The following is a 21733-nucleotide window of genomic DNA, read 5'->3' on the forward strand; positions in this document are numbered from 1 at the left end:
TTAGTTCTCTTAACATAAATTTAAAAAATCAGTGTATTTGTGCTAATAAAACCAAACCGATAGATTGCTCAAGTTTTGTGCGATAAGGGAGACCCATGAGAGAGCGGGAGAAATATATATCACAGATTAGTTGAGCTACAGAAATAGGAATATAGTGTAGAAAAAGATAGAAACAGAAGACGGCAATAAAGAAAGGAGAGAGAGAGAGAAGGATGAACGCGCAAGAGATAGAGGAAGAAAGATAAACAGAAGAAAGAAATACAGAAGAAGAGAATAGAATCTTAAGGCACGACCACAATAGAACACATTGCAAGCCCGTAGTGAAGTGCAAGGAGGGCTGAAGCCTAGGGCGCCAATCAAAGCTTTATATTAAAAAGACATGGCATAAGAAGAAATGTCGAAGGACGTACGTAAAATGTCGGTGTTTGGTATAGTGCCTAGGAATGACGTTCATAAATAATCTACTAATCTCTTTCAGGTTGGTTCTTGTATCTAATTGTTCTTGTCCACAACTCATCAGCAATATCATCACCCAACAGTGGAGTGCACACGAAAGTTCGTGAGTGTCATAACCACCCATTTGGCCCAGTATTCCTAAAAAGAAATGCCAAAGGCAGGAAAAGATGGCAAAATGAGGACTGACTACTAAAAAAGTATGCATACCCCCCTCCCTTCGAAAATCCTGGCACACCACTGCCACCCATCGATTCATCCACCAGCCTCTTTTCTTCGTTCTACCATTCAAAATCCCCGTCACAGTCTTCAAGAACGCCACATATCTGCCAGAGAGGAGGGTTGGTGGGGGTCATAATCCCTCTCCGTTGGCCCAGTGGAAAGCATGTCAAAGGCAGGAAAAAATGGCAAAATTATGGCTGGCCACTAAAAAAATGCAGGTACCTCCCCTTTTCGAAAATCCTTGGTACGCTGCTGTATATAGAGTTTGGTAGAGCTTTGCTTTTAAGCCCGCTTTATGCAAGGAAGGCTAATCGTGACTGGCGACTTGTAGTTTAAAGTGGGATGCGAACCACTTATTCCTCCACCTTGCATCAAACCCGGGACGCCTTGATTACAAGGAGGTGACGTTACCACTACGCTATCAATCAAAGAAAGGAAAACGAAAACTGTTCCACAGCTTGTCAAGATATGGACTTTTCCATTTGGAACAAAGAAATGGAGAAGAAAAGGCTGTTCCACTTTCTGATAGGGGAGGAAGTGTGATAATTTACATTGACATTTCTTAATATTTTATTTTCTTTCTCGAAAATGGGACGAAGCCCCAGTGTCTTTTTCATTTCCTTGTGTTAGTACATATATTCAGTTTCAATATAACATACTTAGTATATTTCTTGTCTGATGCTGTTTTGAGATAATCCTAATTCATAAGTTGCGAATTTTGCAGTTGTTGAGTATTAAAGGGTTATATCTGCTGACAGCATCAATATCCAAGTAAAGTGCTATTTCAATTAAGTTGTCCTAATGGTGAGCTTCAATGCCTAGTAAACAAATCTTGAGGTACTGTTGCTTAACCACGATATTAAAGGCCAAAACAGTCAAAACCTGCATTTTTGACACTCTTTGTTGGCGCCTAACAATGGAAAGCAATAATGCCCAACCAAAACAAGTGAATGTTCATAAGCAAGGAGGGTTATATTACAGTATATGAAAATAGAAATTTGGGGTGTTGTTGCTTTCCAAAGATACAGCTCTCCAAACTTACTCATATTTCACCTTTCATGAAAAATGGACGGTATTACCTTGAAATTTACCATTTTCTACAGGGAGGGAACAAATATTCAGGGTCTCAAAATTGCTCAAATTTCTCATGATCTGCTTCAACATGTAAATAAATCAAGTAAAATAAAGTAAAGTACTCCCCTGTGTACGTACACCACGCCATGAGGGCGTATAGGGGGCGTTGAGTTAGGGCCCTACAATTTCTTGATCACTGCCAAATGTGGGGGTGATGTGATCAGTACCACGCCTATAAAAATCAAGCCAAACAAATAATGCAACTATCTCATTTTGTCTGAATTACAAATTAATGGCTCTTAACAAAGAAACCAAAACTTTCTAAAGATACCCCTTGATTGAAATTCGTAAAGGTTACACTAATTATACATGAGAATGACTATACATTTGCATGATTGATGGATAAATAATAACCCGTGGCGCAACGGCAACGGCGCTTGAGGGCCAGGGCCTCCGAGATGCGTATACTTACTCCGTATACGGGCCGCAGCTCACAACATGTGATGTTAAAAGGACTGATGACGTCAAAGGATTAGTCATATGTTTTGGATTGGATTGGATTGATTTGTTGTTTTAAGTCCACTTTATGCACAGTAAGGCTAATCGGGACTGGACCTACAGTTTAAAGTGGGATCCGAACAACTTGTGCCTCCACCGGGTATCGAACCTGGGACCCCTTGATTACAAGGTGACGAAGCTACCACTGCGCCATCGGGGAGACCACAAGAAGGCTATTGTGTACCAGTGTAAAATTAATAGTGTTGCCCACTTGAAAAGGAGAATCACTGAGGCATGTGCACAAGTATCACCTAACCAGAGATATCCAGCCTCCGGGGGGGGGGGGGGGCTCATGAGGCCCGGCTTCAGCTTCAGCCTCGGTCTCCAGAAGCCTTGTGAGGCTGAGGCCATGTGAGACCGAGGCCGAGTTGGAGTTCGGAGGCTGAGGCTATGTGAGGCCGGAAGCTATGTTGGAGTTCGGAGGCTGAGGCCGAGTTGGAGGTCGGAGGCTGAGGCCGTGTGAGTCCGAGGCCGAGTTGGAGTTCGGAGGCTGAGACCCTGTAAGGCCGGAGGTCGAGTTGGAGGTCGGAGGCTGAGGCTGTGTGAGGTCGGATACCGACATTCAACTCGCAGGTCGGGCCTCGCAAGACCGAAGTCAAATGGCCATCTCTGCACCTGACGTGCTTCGTAGGGTGCACGACCATTGAGTTAAACGTTTGCGGAAGTGCTTAGAAGAGAACGGTGGCCAGGGACGTCGTTAGGGGGGGCACGGGGGGCACGGGGGGGCACTGGCCCCCCGAAACGTTCAAGTGGCCCCGGCAAACTGTTCTACATTTGCTGAAAATTTTACTTTCATGACAAATATTGCAAAATAGTTTTTCAGTAATTTTCTCTTTTAGTTAGAAACACTGTTCTTAATTTGAGTGGCACGAACCCAAAACCACATTTCTTTCTAGTTTTCCTGGTTCTAGCTATAGTGGATATCAGTGTAGGAACCTAGAACTTCTTTGTTTCTCGAAATTTTGAGGGAGCGGTCTTCCCACCCCTAGCAGTCGCAGGTCAATAACAGGCAGGGTTGGGAGTTGAGTGTTGACGTTGCGTCCAAAGAATGTTTTGAGCTTGAGTAGTTTGTGACCAGATTGAAGAACGACCGCTTGTGCAGCGGTAAACCACATATATGCAAACAGTTACAACTGGTCCCGAATCAGAGCGCAATACACTAAATAAGTATAATGGTGACAGGATGCCTCATATCTCCGGGTAAGTAGTATTATTCGCACCAAATATCTATTCTACAGTCTAAACAGTCTACAGAAACAGTCTAAAACACGCAACGTGTTAAAAGTAAATATCTTCACAAACTGTACGATTTCTCGAGTCGCATATTTTTCTCGATATCGTGAAGACCGATTTTGAGAATCCTCCTTAACAACGATGCCTCCCCGATTGCGCAGTGATAGCGTTGTTGCCTTGTAATCGAGGGGTCCCGGATTCGATACATGGATGGAGGTACACAGTGGTCCGGATCTTACATTAAACTGTAGGTCCAGTCCCGATTAGCCTTACTGTGCATAAAGTGGACTTAAAAACACCAACTCAACTCAACTCCTTAACAAACTTTTCGAAGAATCGAAAATTTAAACAAGAACAAGTAAATACATTTTTGTAATTTTGAAGTAAATTATTATTATTATTATTATTATTATTGTTATTTTGGGTATTTTTGGTTCGTATGAATCTGCCTCACACAGTAAGCTTATTTTGTTGAGTCATGTACAATAACAAACCCTTGCAATAAGTCACAGGAAAGACTGTGGGGTTGCACATATATTTAAGCAGCTATAAATAAATAATAACCCGTGGTTCGACAACCCTGGAAGGGACTTGGTGTATCTCCCGACTGCCAGTCCCTCCCACAATCCTACCTAAAATTTTAGAGGTGTGGAGATCTTTAACCAGTAATGGGGTGACGTGAGGTTAGCACGTCGAACCCCCAACCGTTATAGGGGATATCCGTAAAGAATAATTATATTTTTGTGGTAAGGAGTCGTTGTCATTTAACAAACTTTATTGATTTATTCCATCAGCATTATTTAAAACGTAGTGCCATACTGAACTTACCAACTTAACAAAGGCACATTGATTGCTAAATGAGGCATTTTCCTTGTGTTGCAGAGCAGGTTCAGTTTTTGGAGTATTGCAATGTTTTACACAGTCCGTTCGAAGAATTTTGAGAGTATTGATGTTTTGTCAAAGGGACCACCCCCGAATAAATATTTGTAGATGTTTTACAGGTTTCATCGTTTTACATGTTTCATCGTATTTAAGAAGGTAATTTTTCCGGTGCAACTTTCCTCCGTACAACATGTCTTTTGCCACTCAAGCTCAAGAGCCGATTCATAGGTGCAACGACCTTGGCAGAAAGAAACTCTGATTGGCACCATGTTGACAAAAGACTCAAGAAGTCCCGCAACCGACAGAACTCGAAGCGCTCGGATCCTACGGTGACATACACTTTGCACTTTGGTTGAACACAAACGGATGCATTGGTAGGAAATGCAGTGATTTTATGGGCCGTCCCTTTCTGGGAAGTCGGGGACCATTTGAAAACACACTTCCCTTCATGCTCACCAGGGGGCCTAAGCCAGGTCACCCCTTCCCACAAAATCTTCTCTTCATCTGGCTCTGGTTATCGGCCGCGCCGAAACGCACTGCAGGTAGCTAGGACTTTCTGGGTTAATTACTTTATGGTTCAGCATGGACATAGGCTTTTCAAATTGCAAGAGACAAAATTCTACTGTTTGTCCCTTTTCTGGTGGGAGATGAATGACAAAGATGTCGCGGTTCCTTCAGGTTCCCACACTCAACCCTTGTGCTCATAACCTGCAATGAAGGGTTGTAATGTACCAACTTTATTTCCTCCCTTGGTAACTTTCCACTCATTTTCAAGAAACATCTGCTTCTTTTGCCCTACTGTGTTGATTGGTCGACAATTGATGACTGTCAGCTAGTTCGAAGAACAGTTTGATCCAAGAAGTGGTTTTATAGTTAGCTTCTGTAAACGTGAGATTCCGGTAGGATCACGGATTGCTTGAGATCTCATTTTCATGCATTGCGAGTGAAATTTCGATTGCTTTAGTTCATTTTACTTTGCTCTTCTGCCACATTTGGCTAATTGCGAAGATGGGGATGAATGATGATATGATTAAATTGATCAATGGACACAACAAACACCCATACTCAGTCCGGAATTCGAACCCGGCACACCTGGTATCGTAGCACGATGTGCTAACCACTCCGCCACGGGTGTAGGCGAAGTGAAATTTTGAGTGTGAAGCTGCCAGCTTGTTTTCCTCTCGAAAAAATTGAAGTAGGATCGACTGATCGACCAAATGTCCAACACATTGACTTTCTAAATTGGTGTCCGACTACCACCGCGTTTGACTCCCAGAGCGGTTGATCTCACATGTGATGAAGTCACATTTCAATTAAGGAAGGAAACGAGGTATGTAGTCAACTTTATATAGTAGTGTGCATGCTCTAGAAATAATATGTTTCAAAATTCTGCATATTTTGTGATTTTTCTTCATTTAGCCTCCACCAGGGTTGTCAAAGGTCCATCTACCCATAAGTTCTATGGGTTTTATTGGGTTCCGTTGCAGGACCGGAACCTTTCTTCTCGCACAATTTAAATTCGGTCCTAGTAGTGTATTGTTCCATTAAAAAAAGGTTCCTGGATCGTATTTAAATTGAATCGGAAAAAATTCCTGCACCGAATTTTAATTGATCCGGGAAAAAAGGTTCTTGGACAAAGTGCTTAAATTCGGCCGCAAAACAAGGTTCCTGGACCGTATTTAAATTTTACCGAAAAAAAGTGTTCCTGCACCGTATTTAAACTCATACGGAAAGAAGGTTCCTGGACCGAGTTGAGGCCTAGAACTCATTTACACTTGTTGATTTTCTCAACCGGATGGAAAATGAATTTATTTACAATACCTGGACCATTAACAACCCTGGGATTGTTAAAGATTAGGGAACGCATACATCCTAGTTTGTTCTATAGGATTCCGTAATGGGGCCGGAACCTTTTCTCTCGCACAATCTAAATTCGTACCAAGTTGCGAATTGTTTCATTTCAATACGGAACTTTGACCCTATTTAAACTGATCCGAAAAAAAAATGTTCGTTGACAGTATTTAAATTCATCAAGAAATAAGGTTCCCGACCGAATTGAAATTCACCTGGGAAGAATATTCCTGGACCGAATTGAAAACTTTACAAATGAAAAGGTTCATTACGGTCTAGAACCCATTTACGCTTGCTGATTTTCTCTCTTGGACCGGAATTGAATTTATTTAAAATTCCTGGATCTTTATCAACCCTGGCCTCCACCCACAAATGCAGACGCTGTGGCTGCTGAAGCGGGAAAGTTGACTAGGCATACAAATAAAATTAATCCAAAGTTATATAGCGAATAATAGTTACTTACATAATAACATCATGAAATACGGAGAGCCAAATTACTTATCAAGCATTTTCTGTTATTTGCCTATCCTAGTGGGAGCGAAAATCTTTTGCACTTGCTGGTGAACTCGGTTCCTGCAAATTCAAGACGGCATTTTCTAATTTACATTTCTATTTGGGCCGACAACTCCGTGGTGGAATGGTTAGCAGGTTACGCTACGAAGCAGAATGTCCCGTGTTCGAATCCCGGCCTGAGAATGTGTCTTCTTTGTGATGGTCCTTTCATCAAGTTAATCTTAACTCATTCTCATCTTCACGATTAGCCAAAAGTGTCAGAAAAGTAAAGTAAAATGAACCAAATCAATCAATAGTTTCTATTTTGTTATTTTACGCCGCTTTTCTACCTCTTGTGTTAAATGCGACGATGAGACTGAATGATGATCCGAAGGAATAGCGATGCGAGACATGATGCAACCACACCTGTCCAAGGTCCGAAGCTTGGACCTCTTGTTTAGTAGTGCGTCATGCTCATGCTTCGGGAGTGGAATCCTTTGAATGAAAAACTATAAAAGTAGGGTGAAAGAAAACAACATTGTACTGTGCAAAAAAGCCATGTTTAGGTCCTCTAAAGAAAAGTACAGTTATTCAGTAAAATTAATTTTGAAGGACAAAGCCTCCGAAGTGTTTTTCCATTCGGTGACGCGTGGTCATCACATCGAGTCCCATCTAGTTTTGAGAGTGGAATTCGCTTACATATTGATTTCAAGTAGCTTCCCAATTGTCCTCATGATGTTGGGCCATCACAGAAATTTTGGAGTTTCTACCAGGGATGATCGAACCTTGAAAGACTAGAGCGCAATAATTTGAGTGCGCGGGAATTTTGTTTGTTTTAAGAAACTAGATATGTGCATAAAATTTGATATATATCGTCATCATTCTCCAATGTGTACAGTACGACGCCACAAAAGACTCGTGCATGTCCCATAGAATAGTGTTTAAGGGTGTCGCCTTGCACTAAAGGTCGCCGGATTCGATTCTGGTATTAACAATATACATGGAATGCCTATCTTGAGCTCATTACACAAACATTTCATTTTCGCACCGTTGTCATACTTGTACGTACACCTGATACCAGCACCCTTTTATATCTAAACCCACGGAAGAGAGTTTTCTCTACTTCTCAATTTTCTTCGAGCAAATTTACAAAACTAAGGAGTAAGGACTAATGACATTGTTCTTGGTGTCTCAAAAATCTAACATAAGAGCAAATACATGGATTTTTAAAGACTGTCTAGATTCCATTAAGTTAATAAGTTTATTCTGCATTAAGATTCCCGAATAATGGCCGTGGATTTTGCGAGTCTATATCCGTAAATTTATTGGGGCTACAGGAGAAAATAATGTTCTCTTCCAACAAGATTTTATATATATATATATATATATATACACTGTACATATACTTATGTAGGCCTATATGGCTATATGGTATATTAATAGTTTGTTAGTTTTTAATGGCTTGATAGAAAAAAAATCTTAAGTTTTGGGCCCCCCCGAACTGATCAACCTATCTACGTCACTGACGGTGGCCATGTGGAACATGTTTTGTGATGGTAATTGTCTGTTGTTTTTGTGGTTCACAGCTGTTCTCCCTCGCTATGCATGTGTTTGTTGTGGTGTTCAAATCCGACCCTAATATTTTTCCTAAGTGCAACACCGTTACAGTTATTGTGAAGTGACCTGCACCATTCGATTCCTCGTTGAAAGAGGGTGTAATTTGATATATCACCCTTTTGAAATAACAAAAGTTGGATCCAATATGGCCGTCGCCAAGATGGTGGACGGCGACTGCAACCACGTCATAACGTTCTCCCCCTCCCCAACATTGATACCATTTGACTTTAGATCAAACCCGTAGGCAGTTTGTAATATATTTAGCCCGGTCCTGACTTTGGCCACACCTGTACGTACATGCATTTGACTGAGCGAGTTGTTCGAAAAAGAGTTCCTGTAAATGTATTTATTTCAGAGTAAGAATAATAATTATTGTCGCAAATTTAACACAGTTATGTCCTGATCAGTTACAAGTAAATTTATGCGATTGAATGTAATACAACATTTAATTACATGTTATTAGAAAAAAGTATGTTCAACCAGTGCGAAGTACGACATTTAAGAATTTGTGTATGGTAATATTATTTACACGGATGCCAAACTTGTAACTACTAATTATATTCCTTTTTTTAACACGAAAAATGTTGATAGTTATTTATATGTCCGTATTATTGCTCATAAGTTGACTGAATTGTGTAGTTCCAAGTTCAAAAATCATGTCTTAAAGATCTTACTTACTTTCTAGCCACAGTACAGGATTCACTTACTTCTTCAAGCTATGTTCCGGTTTACAACAATTATGATCTTGATGGTATACATCACGTGAAAGAAATATAATGTACATCAATAGAATTTTACGACTTTGTACAATTTTAATAATCTATTTCACAAATACATTGTGGACAATTTTATACCTTTGTACTCAGTAGCTAATGGATGTTATATTTTCCCTTTGTCGATTATTTCTGTCAAAAACAGGAAGATCTTTATAATTATTGCGATGTAGTTAGCGAACTATATAAAAATGTGTACTTGTGTCACCCACGCTTAAGGTAATTGGAAATGTAGAACGAAAATATGTAGACAAGTTGCTAGAGTGAAGATTTACTAGTAAAAGAATAACGATTCGTTTCGTACACTTGCACAGTCAGTCATTGTGATTTTTCATGTAACCTATTTGCTTTATATAAATTTATGCTCTGTGTAAAAGTAGGAGAGAGAGATTTTATCTCAACCTGTTCTAAATATCACAAGTACGAGGGGAAAATATAATTATCAACTTACATGTCAGCGAAGTTTGCATGGTACGTTTTCAATATACGTCCAGGTACAGTTACAAGTAAATTGTCGTTGATTGGGATGAATGAAACACACGCTGATATTCCTAAAACTTACACCGTATCCTGAAAAAACTACTTATCTCTTGATTTTTACCTTATCTAGCTTGTCTACCGAAAGGGATATAATTATAAGGATATTACATAGAATACGAAAGTCTTCTAACAATAAAGGGGCCTCCCCGATGGCGCAGAAGTAGCGTCATTGCCTTGTAATCAAGGGGTACCGGGTTCGATACCCGGTGGAGGCACATAGTGGTTCGGATCTCACTTTAAACAGTAGGTCCAGTCCCAATTAGCCTTACTGTGCATAAAGTGGACTTAAAATACCAAATCAATCCAATCTTCTAACAATATTCTTCTGATAGAACATGAGGTTTGTTGTGCTTTCCTGCTTTTTTCTTTAGACTTCTTAATTAAAGTAAGTTGCTTACATTAATATTATCTCTTTCCGTGTGATCGTAAATCCCTTTTCATAAGCTTGAATTACTGTTAGATCATATAAGGTTAGTGTTCTTAGCATCCAGGTATTTCGAAAAGGTTAGGCTAGTACGCTTGTTGCATTAGTGTGTGTACACTTCCTCTCTTTGCTTGATGTAAAATTTTTAATACGAGAAAGGATTTTAAAAAAATGTAACCTACAACCAAACCAGTCAAACTTGTGCAGCCAAATATTTCCCGGATTTCCAGAAAATTAAAAATGTATTAAAATTACACACGGGAATTGAGTTTCCAAAGTTAGAAAGTTTATTTACTACGAAATTCCAATCTTACGAGCTCTTTTATCAACCTTCTGTACGAAACTCTATAAAATTATTTTGTATGCATAACTTGAAATGTGAGTGTTTATTCCGCAGCAATTCAATATCAATTACATACTAACGATGATAATTCTTTACGAATTTAGAGTAAGTTTCAAATGTAGCATAACATTTTATCTTTATCGCCTTTTTCCATTGGTAATTTAAAAAATAAAGGTACATTATGCAGAACGGCAAATATTGGATTTTACTCTATCAAAATAATTACTTATTTTCTAATGCCGTATAACATTTGAAATGTTCTTGAGGTGAAAGCAACGTTCTGAACGAATAAGAAAGGGCGATTCAGTCAGAAAAATAAATATTATACTCTTATAATTCACTTTGTTAAATGTTGTAAATGAACTATAATTGACTAATCCTGTGACGTCACGGAAGCTGGTGTGTGGCCCGTATATATGTATCTCTGAGGTTCCGGTCAGGCGATTGATTGGTTGATTTGGTTTATTTTACTTGGGATTTCTGGTCACTTTTAGCTAATCGCGAAGATGAGGATGAGTGATTATGTGATGAAATTGATGAAGGGACACTCACAAAGAACACACATGATGCCCAGGCCGGGATTCGAACCCAGGACCCCTGGTGTCGTAGTACGCTGTGCTAACTACTCCGAAACGGAGGCCGACTTTAGACGTATTAAGATCACCTGATTTCCCTAAAGGTTAAAAAAATGCGAGTTTCTTCTTGGCATGAATAGCGGCAGAAAAGTAATAATCAATTACTAACTAGAATTAGTATTATATGTAATGAATTGTACATCAACGTCTGACGCCTTACAAAAACTCCTGGCTATAGGCCAATAGAATCAACATAATTCCCATAACCTCAGAACAATAGAAGATCCAAAAATAAGAAAAGGCACTTTAGATTGCATAAGACATTTATTCCAATACAACACCATTGTTGTATTAATCCAAAATTGAGTAAACTTGTATGCGAAAACTGCTTCCGCATGTATTCCTGCGGTTCCCTTCACAAGGCATGTTGCACTCAAAATCAGTCTTCCTGTACATCATATTTGGTACGGTGTTACCACAGAAGCACTGATACCTGTGGGGGAAAAATAACAGATGCACACAAAGCATTTTATAATAATTGAAACTTGACTTGTTGGTGGGTAAAATCTCAATACATCCATTTTAGGAATTGAATCTCGGAAGCCTCTGAACTTTGCTTAAAAGTATATTCAATACATAATAATACATATTAAAATAATCTATCGTGCAAATTTGTAGAGCTGTAATTTATTAAAAACACATTTTTGTGTGTGTACAGTTCCAGGTTTTCTAGGTTTTCAGCCATGACCATAGGTTATATATACAGAAATAATGGCTGGGATTAAACTTACTGGAATCCAAGGATGGAACAATTTTAATTTTTATAAGTTAATTGTTAATAATTACTTATTAATAATAAACAATTTAAAATTATAACCAATAAAATAATCTCCCTATACAATTTGAATATTAATATTAGTTTGATATGCGCTAATTTTATTGGATCCAACATTAAACTGTAGGGCCAGTCCCGATTTACCTTTCTGTGCATAAAGTGGACTTAAAACAACGCCCATCCCAATATTGTTTTTTCATTTAACATTACGTTGTAAATGCATAAGGGTTAGAGAAAGAAGAATACAGGGTGATTCAAAAGTCCCTTAACACCCCTATAAAATGTAAAGGAGCCAGGCTGGGTACAATTGGTCATGATAGAAACAGGTTAAGCCTAGGAGGAACCATATTGGTGTGTTCCAAGCAGACGCCCGCCATATTGGTGGTCGCCATATTGAATTCAACTCAAAATTTTTAATTGGGAAGTGGGTTATGTGATACATCATAACAGGCTCGAATTTCACGAGATATGCAATGGTGATGTTCTTTCGACGTATCTTTAACCAGTAAAAATAATGACTGAATGATTGTAACAAATGTATGATTTTCCAGGTGTGATAAAACGGTGCCAGAATGCTCCTAACGAGTGGGAAATGAATGGATATCGTACTGCTGTTTGCGGAGAGAAGTTCACATGCCATTGCAAATGATTTAATCAACGACACCCCCAACGAGATCCATCGTCGAATGTGACAGCTCCGAACTTCCAGGAAATAGAATCAGTCAGCGACAGGCGATTATGAGGACGTTCCAGAACTTCCACCGACGAAGTAACAATCACAGCTTTCCTGGCTTAATTTGCAAAGTCCCCAAACCGTAGCCATAGGCGTATTTTTGCCCGTCAGCTTTGGGGCGCTAGCTGGGGATAACTTTATTCATGCTTTTATCCATTACAAAAATCATCACGGGCATTCTCCTTGGGAGACAGACAGGTGATCCCCACCCACATCATCCTATCCAAAGGAAATTGAATCGTTAAAAGGAATGAATACGTTATTATAGATGGTTGCAAATTTATTAAAGAACACATTTTTTCTTTAGAATGAAGAAGGTATAATTTTAATATGAGATAATATTAATGGGTAATCCTGTGTTCGTGGTACTGAGCAAATTACGTGTAATTCTGCAAGGCATTTAATAGCACAATCTACATAGGTAATGGAATTGTAAAAATTTAAATTTCCTTCATGTTTATGCAACGAAACTTAGCATTTTCCTAATTTTACTACAACTGAGAACCACTTGCGACTAGATTTCAGAAGAAAACTTTAAGATATTACACCAATTACGTATTTGTCTTATAAAACTTCAATAGAAGTGCACTGTTTTTTGTTCATCAGTATAAATTGCTGAAAAAATCATTGTCTGGTCAACTACAATTTCCCTTTCTATATTTAACAGTGATATGGAAGAAAATTTGACTTGCCCATGGTTGACCTTAGCCATGTTTTTATACTTCTCATTGCAGCTCTAGCCGAAGACACTGGCAGTTTTCCGTAGGTATGTAATACATCTACGTCATCTGAAAATGAACACCTAACCAGGGTTCGATTTATGAATTTATGAGAGGGAATGAACTTAGTTGGTTTGCCAAAAAAATAAAAATCATTGATCTCAGAATTATGTCAATCACTATTAATGTTAAAAATCTTATAGTTGTTTGCAAAGAGCTCCCCAGAATAGAATACTATTTAGTAGGTTGTAATTAGTTTCCATTCATTTTAACCTCGCATGCAGATCTTCTTTTTACCAATATACTATGCATGCTTATAATTGGATGTTAATTGCTTAAGATCTAATCTAACAGAAATCAACGCCATTCTAAGTTCCGTTGATCCAGATTGTAGTCCAGTACCGCCTATTGGCAAATCGTAAAGCAAATAAGAATGAACAGTAACGTATAAGTTTTGCCAACCTCTAATGAGCAGCAAGGTATAAAAAAAATGTTTAACGAAATAATGTGTATTTTTATATGTAGATACATATGCGACTCTAAAATTAAATACACTAAACTGTAACACTAAGTATTAAGGCGCTTTCGGATCTGAAGAAATTGTCTATTGAAGAAGTGAATTAAGGAAACGAAGAATTACGGACTATTACAAAATTGAAAACCTTGCAAGTTGCTGAATTATCGCGAAAGGTGCGCTATTTCTATGTAGGCTTAAATTCATTTTTTTATTAAAAGAATTAACATAAGTGCCTGCAAACAAGGGATGAATTAAACAAAATATAAAAACAAAGAATATGCACTAATAAATGATGGCATGAAGGGCACAAAAAGTTGCTATCTATACCCGAGATATTATTCAATTATCCTGAAAACTAGGCTTTTAAATGACGATCGTCGACCAAATAACTTTTTTATAACCCTGGCCAGGTGACTTCAAAAGAAAACCGATTTTGACTTTAAAAGCAGGTTCTTTTATGTGATCGTCACTTTGCCTATGCATTCTTTAAATTTCTTTCTGAAATTCAATAGTCTAAGCTTGTTTGCTCGACACCTGACTTTTACTATTAATAAACTCTCTATTAGATCATTCTTTCATCTGTGCCTTAATTTCACAAATATATGAGCACAACATCAAAGAATGATTGCCGATAATTTCCAATCTCGAAAAGATGATTAAGATTTCTTGCTGCTTAACCAGCCTAAGCATGTATCCTTCCACGATAATCTTTCTGTGGGTTATTTGAAACAACAAGCTCCAGAAGAATGAATCTATCCTGAGACTCCAAGAGATACCTGCGATTCCAAGCATCCCTAGAAGTGATCCACAAGATTCATCCGTCACCAGAAGAGAGTTGAACGCAACGTTCAACTGCACCACCTTCGAGCAATGGAAAATCCAAATAATCCCGCCAAATCTGTCCCGTGGCGGAGTGGTTAGCACATCGCGCTACGATACCAGGGTTCGAATCTCGGCCTGTGCATGGATGTTTGTGAGTGTCCATTCATCAATTTCAACCAATCAACCGGCTCATCTACATACACATTGGTGCAACGTACACGAAAGACTTGGAAAAGAGTGATTTCGCTACATAACTCTAGTGATCATCACCATTTAATAAAACAATTACGCATGATTGAATCGCTTCTTCAGGGTCGCGATACATTCACGCGACATTTAGACGTACGTCTTTAAATGTTCCATGCAATACAAATCAACAGAAACTAAATTCACTTCTTTGAACTGACGCCATTTCCCTATTAACTGCTATTCTACTCAAGTCTCTACAATGATATCTTCTCTTTTTTATGTTCGAAAAAAAAACAATTGTAGGAATTCATTGTTCAAAGGCTTCATTTATGTAATTCAACGCCGCTATTGTTTGAATGTAACAATCTTTGCCTAGCTATCCAAGGTGGAAGATCAAAAGGAATAACAGTGATATATTTTCTTTGAAATCTTGTTCGGAATATGTGGTCCCCGTAAAAAGTTACATGCACTTCAACTTTTATTATATTCTACATCAGGACATAACTTGAAATTCTTTCCATATCTGTGACTGCCACACCACAAGAGTAACACATGAAAGTTTCATGAGAGTTACCTAATTTCTGTGCAGCTTCTCTTTCCTTAATTATTTTATGAATATGTCACATGCGTTGGTCGGGTCTAATGGCTTGTTCTGGGGGGCTTAGCACCCCCTAGCCCCTACCTAACTACGCCTATGACCGTAGCACACGCCGCAACGTGGTGTTAGTCATAGTCAACTATCAATCGTTCGGAACTTGCGGAACGCGAATGATTGGTCCATTTTTCATTGACGGAACCTTAAATGTTGAGGGCTACTTGGAGTTGTTACGTGAAAAAGTTTTCCCATCCTTACTTACGGAGGATGGTACTTTTCCGGAGTTTTTCAACAGGATTGAGCACCAAGCAAGTGGGCTGGAGATTTGAACCTTATTTATGATGTACTTCGTGCAATATTCACATTTTTGAATCCTGAATTCAATGCACTTTTCTGCCATTATAGTAATTATTATTCATTATATATAATGTTGTTCAAACAGAAGTTCACTATTTTTTTTTGCACATGACACAAAATTGGCCATGAACATGGTGGCTGTGCAAATCCTGACATCACATGAAACCCACCTGTTGAAGCCTGTAATTTTTTCATGATAGATTCTGCTAGTTTTTGCAACTAATATGATCAGAAATTGCATTCTGTTACTAACGTAATGCAATGGAGCCTGAAATGTTTTATTTTACAGTACAGTTCTGAAAACATACTTGTATAGTCTGTACAGTTTGTTGTAGGTTTTATTTTTCTACCCAACAGTGGAAAGAATTCATAATTGTTCCTGTGTTTAAGAAAGGTGATAAAATGAACTGCAATAATTACCGTGGAATTTCTCTACTCTCAACAACATATAAAATATTATCTAACATTCTTTTAACAAGACTAACCCCATATGCTAATGAAATTATAGGTGATTATCAATGTGGATTTAAACGTAACAGATCAACTACAGATAATTTTTTTCTCATCAGACAGACACTTGAGAAAAAGTGGGAATATAACCAAAGTGTCCATCAGCTTATTCAGTGATTTCGAAAAAGCATATGATTCGGTTAACAGAGATAAATTATATATAAAATATTAGTCAAGTTGGAATACCTAAGAAGCTTGTTAGTATGATAAACGTATGCACCAGTGAAACAGAAAGTAAAATTTGTGTGGGTATTAATGTGTCTGACAAATTTACAAATCATGATGGGTTAAAACAAGGAGATGCATTATCTCCATTGCTCTTTAATTTTGCCTTGGAATATGCTGTTACGAATGTAAAAGAAACTAACGAAAGACTAAAATTAAACGGTGTGACTCAGTTGCTAGCATATGCAGATGATGTAGACTTATTAGGGGATGATATAAATACACTTAAGAATAATGCTAAAATATTTTTCAAAGCAGCTAAAGAGATAAGTTTGGAAGTTAGCAAGAAGAAAACTAAATATATGCTTACAGGCCGAAACCAAGTGTTAAAAATATTCAAAATCTAATTACTGATAACAACTCGTTTGAACCAGTTTCGAAATTCAAGTACTTATGAGTAATACTAACAAATGAAAATGATATTAAAAAGGAAATAAAAAGTAGGCTTAATTCAGGAAATGCATGTTACTTCTCTCTTCATAAACTTTTGTCTTCTCGTTTAATATCTAAGAAACTAAAAGTTAAAATATACAAAACAGTAATTTTGCCTGTAGTATTATATGGATGCGAAACTTGGTCCCTTACATTGAAAGAGGAAAAGAAATTGAGAGTCTTTGAAAATAAGATCCTTAGGAAAATCTTTGGACCTAATAGGGATGAGGAGACAGGTGAGTGGAGAAGGTTACATAATTTAGAACTACATAATTTGTATTCATGTCCAGATATTATTATAATAATTAAATCAAGAAGACTTAGGTGGGCAGACCATGAGGCAGGAATGGGAGAGGAAAGAAGAGTTTACAGAATTCTTGGGAAACCTGATGGTAAGAGACCTGTAGGAAGGCCAAGACGAAGATGGAGGGATAACGTTGAGATGGACCTAAAGGAAATCTGTAGGGATGGAAAAGAGTATATAGATCTTGCTCAGGACAGATGGAAGGCCTGTGTTGCTGCAGCCATGAACCTTCGGGTATAAGAAGGCTAGAGAGTTAGTTAGTTTTATTTTTCTACCATGTGTTATGAAGATACACATACAAAAATTCAAAACTATGAAATGCATACTCTTGGATAGGGTTGTCAAATATCCTTTATTGTACAATTTCTTTTTGTTCCGGTGGAAAATTATATATTATTTCAATGTAATATGTAATGTGAATTTAAATGTATGAAATAGTATATCACCTGTGTGTTAGTGTAACTGGTTTTTATGTACCCGTTCAGTGTGCCCTGTATTGGCAAAAAGATAAATATGGCAACCCTTACCAAGGTTGTATGTGAAATTATCGCATTCCTGCGCCCCCCATTATATAATAATTAATGTAAATTGCTATGACTGAAATCAAATTATACGTGTGAAATATATAATTTTAGGTTCACATTCGTTTTCGAAGGGGGAGGTGTTGCCATCCTTGTCCCCCATTCCAAAAATTCCATGCCCCTACATTATTATACTTTCACCTAGAAATTTAGTGTAGAGGAATCTTATCGCTGTTACGAGTATTAAACGATATTACAGGAGACAATGAAGTATTTTCAAGCCGATGAAAGTTCAAAGCAACTACGGGGGAAGGGGATGCAGTGGCGCAACTACAAGGGAGCAGAGAGGCATTGCATTTTCCCAATCTTGGACGGAAATCAATTCTAGGGGGGGGGGGGCGAACATTGAAGTAAAAGAAAGCAAGACTAGTAGAATCTGAGAGTAGCAGGACAAGAGGATACTCAAAATGAATTAGTTTTCACGTCTTTCTTGCATTATTTCTTCCAGACGGCAAGGAGCACTGGAGAGGGCACAGAGAGGCAATTGCCCCTTCGACTTCAAGTTATATACATATAAAAATACATTTCGTAAAATTTTCTTGCTCACTTCGCTCGCAATATATGCTTTTCTTACAGTTTTGTCAAGTTCATACCAGTAGCTACGGGGCGGCGGGAGTTGTCCCTGGGCGCCAAACAATATTGATTGATTGATTGATTTGGTGTTTTATGTCCATTTTATGCACAGTAAGGCTAATTGGGACTGGACCTACAGTTTTTAAAGTGGGATCAGAACCACTATGTGCCTCCACCGGGTATCGAACCCGGGACCCCTTGATTACAAGGCAATGACGCTACCAGCCAAACGATATGAATGAGAAAAAATGTAGAAAGGAATGCCATGGCATCCCATGAGTTTTTGTGCCCTATTAAATCAATACTGTTTTTAATTTTCAAAAATTTGGATCGAAAAATTTTCTTGCTCGCTTCGATCGCAATATGTTTTCTCTAATCTATTGTAAATTACCAGAGAGAAGTAAGAACAAATAAGTACTTTAGCCAGGTGCTGTTATAACAGTTTGGTTTGGAGGAAAAGGAGTGTGCACGTTTCAGAGACAATTTATATCATTTTTGCTGTTCATTGTTATGGGGAGGATGAATTGATTATGTAATGTATTTAAATGATATGTTATATATATATATATATATATATATATATATATATATATATATATGTATGTGTGTGTATATATATATATGTATATATATATATATATGTGTGTGTGTGTGTGTGTGTGTGTGTGTGTGTGTGTGTGTGTACACACACACACACATATATACCCATCAATGTAATATAACTAAAACAGTGACATAAAATGAGGTTTTCCTTTTCCTGACTGAACTTTCAATGCTTTTGCCCCCCCCCCCCATCAGAGGGTCTGCGCACGCCTATGCCGAGCATGCAGTGCGTTGCCATGGTAACGGCATGACGAAAGCATGTGACATCACGCTTTCGGTGATCTTAGCGCTGCGACGACAGGCAGAGGAATCACGCTAGCAGACGACAAACAATTTCCACGGCAGGTATAGGAAGAGTGCCATCTGTATAACCTATTTCTAATCTGTGACCACCACCATATGGCAACATTGTCAGAGAGTTTCTTCATGCTCGATTTCCCGGACGATGGATTGGCAGACAGAGGCCTGTTGAATGGCCTTCACGTTCCCCGGACCTAACGCCATCGGACTTTTACCTGTGTGGGGGACATGTGAAAGTAATGGTATATGCAGTGAAAATCCGTCATATTGATGATCTGCGAGAACGCATAGTTGTTGCTTGCAACGCTATCACACCTGCTACGTTGCAAAATAATCTGCGTGCGTGGGAGAGACGCCTACGAGTATGCATTCAGGAAAAAGGACAACATATTGAGCAGGTTTTGTAAGTGTCAGATATTGTCATAACTTTTTCCTGATTAAAGATAGGTTGGAAAAACCTTCACCATTGCATTTCTTGTGGAATTCTAGCCTGATTGGAATATCATATCACTCCCCCATTTAAAAATTTTGAGTTGAATTCAATATAGCGGACGTTCTCTTGGAACACACCAATATGGTTCCCCATAGACCTAACCTATTTCTACCATGACCATTTGTACCCAGCCTGACTCCTTTATATTTTATACGGGGTGTTAAGGGACTTTTGAATCACCCTGTATATCGTTTCTTTTTAGTACAATGATGTACTTGATTGATTGATTGATTTAGTTTATTTTACTTCGCGTTTTGTGCCTCTTGGCTAATTTGCAAAGATGGGGATGAGTGATGAAATGATGAAATTGATGAATGGACATTCACAAACAACCAAGCCCGAGCGGGATTTGAACCCGGGACCCCTGGCGTTGCAGCGCGATGTGCTTACCACTCGGCCACAAGGTCCGACAATGTTATATCTTATATCTTATATCTTACCCGTACTCTACTCCAAAGACCTTGTAATTGTACTTTTTACAGAAATCTTTACAGAGGTCAATTGTGTTAGTAATATTTGGTTTAAAGTTTGACTTTCCATTCAAGAGCCTTTCGTCGCCGTCGTCTACAAAGCAACCTTCAGCACGAACTGCAAGAAAACAATATATTCTGTAGAACAATGAAATAATAATAAACGAAATCCATTCACATTAACTTTGTTTTTAGCTAGAACGTGTCAATGATTAGCTAGGTGATGAAAGCAATTTCAAATAGTTGCCAAGTTCGGAAATGAAATAGGAAATTTGTGTTTGTTTTGTAACATTATGTATTATGTTTATTTCTTTCTACACTCACTGAATGTCTTCAAATAACTGTCGACAACAAATAAATTGCATTTACTTTATCATATTCATTGCAGAAGTTAAAATCTAACTAGGCAATGTTTTTTTAAAAAAATCACTTTACACAATCGATTGCAAAGATAACATGGCCAATTTCGTTATTTTTTCTACATTCTATATATTTCTAAGGAATAAAATTGTGCTTATGTTGAGCTGGATATTATAGATGCTTTTGATTTAATACTTGAACCTGGCATTTTGCAGAACAAAGTGAATGAACACGGTGATAGGCAATTTACATACTATTGCAAGATTATTTTATAAATATACATATCCTTTTAAGTAGTTAGCAAATTATTTGAATAAATTATCTTATTATACATATATTATTACATATAATATGCAATAAAATATACACCTGTAATGAAAAATCGTAATTCAATTAATTGGATACTAAACTTGCGATAATTATTTAAATTGTTGGTCACAATGGCATCATAAATAATGGTAGCTGGTGATCATAGGAATATGCCACTGAGGATACCAGGGGGATCAAGGGTGACTTCTTCCCTCAGTCGTGTACTACTCCCCAGCTCCATCCCAACTAGATAAGAAGAAACGTGGCGATGGAATGAAATTTTACCTCAATCTTGGATCTGCAGGGTTTCTATACCGTTCATGCCAACTTCTTATTTATTTCTCTCTCTTTCTGTCTATCCATATTGTCATCCTAAATCTTAACTGAATTTGTAGTATAAGGGCCGTTTAAAAGTCGCGAAATGCTGAACACAAATCAGTAACTTTTCAGAATTGTCAATAAGTACTTATACGTAGGGGGACCCAAAAGAAACCCGAATCGTTCTCTGGTGGGCAGGTCCGTTGTAGTACATGCTTCGGCCGTTAGATACCTTTTTCGGGACTCTTCTGCATCAGTCTGCCTGGTGCCACGTTGTAACGAGTGCACTCCCGGTCCCCGAAATGACGTGTCAATCATACCCCGGCACGGGGCCAAACGTCGTTATGTGTACGGGAATCCGGTCGTGACTCACGGTCCAGTTTTCAAGTTCGGTACTGAGACGGTCGTTTATTGTCATACTATTGCGAGGCGGGGATAAATACCTTGAAAT

General features: G+C 38.1%; 1 protein-coding gene across 1 annotated transcript in view; it reads right to left on the minus strand.

Moving 5' to 3' along the window:
* Positions 1-11388: 11388 nt before the first annotated feature.
* LOC145983820 (uncharacterized) overlaps positions 11389-21733 on the minus strand; it is a 66523-nt gene continuing 56178 nt past the window's right edge. The window contains exons 3-4 of the mRNA XM_083116865.1: positions 20266-20413; positions 11389-11530 (exon numbers count right to left, since the gene is read on the minus strand). Of these exons, the coding sequence (XP_082972991.1) occupies positions 11389-11530; positions 20266-20413 (290 nt within the window). The remainder of the gene's footprint in view (positions 11531-20265; positions 20414-21733) is intronic.

This window comes from Lepisma saccharinum, chromosome 2, assembly GCF_977018435.1.
Source record: "Lepisma saccharinum chromosome 2, izLepSacc3.1, whole genome shotgun sequence".
NCBI classification, from domain to species: Eukaryota; Metazoa; Arthropoda; class Insecta; order Zygentoma; family Lepismatidae; genus Lepisma; species Lepisma saccharinum.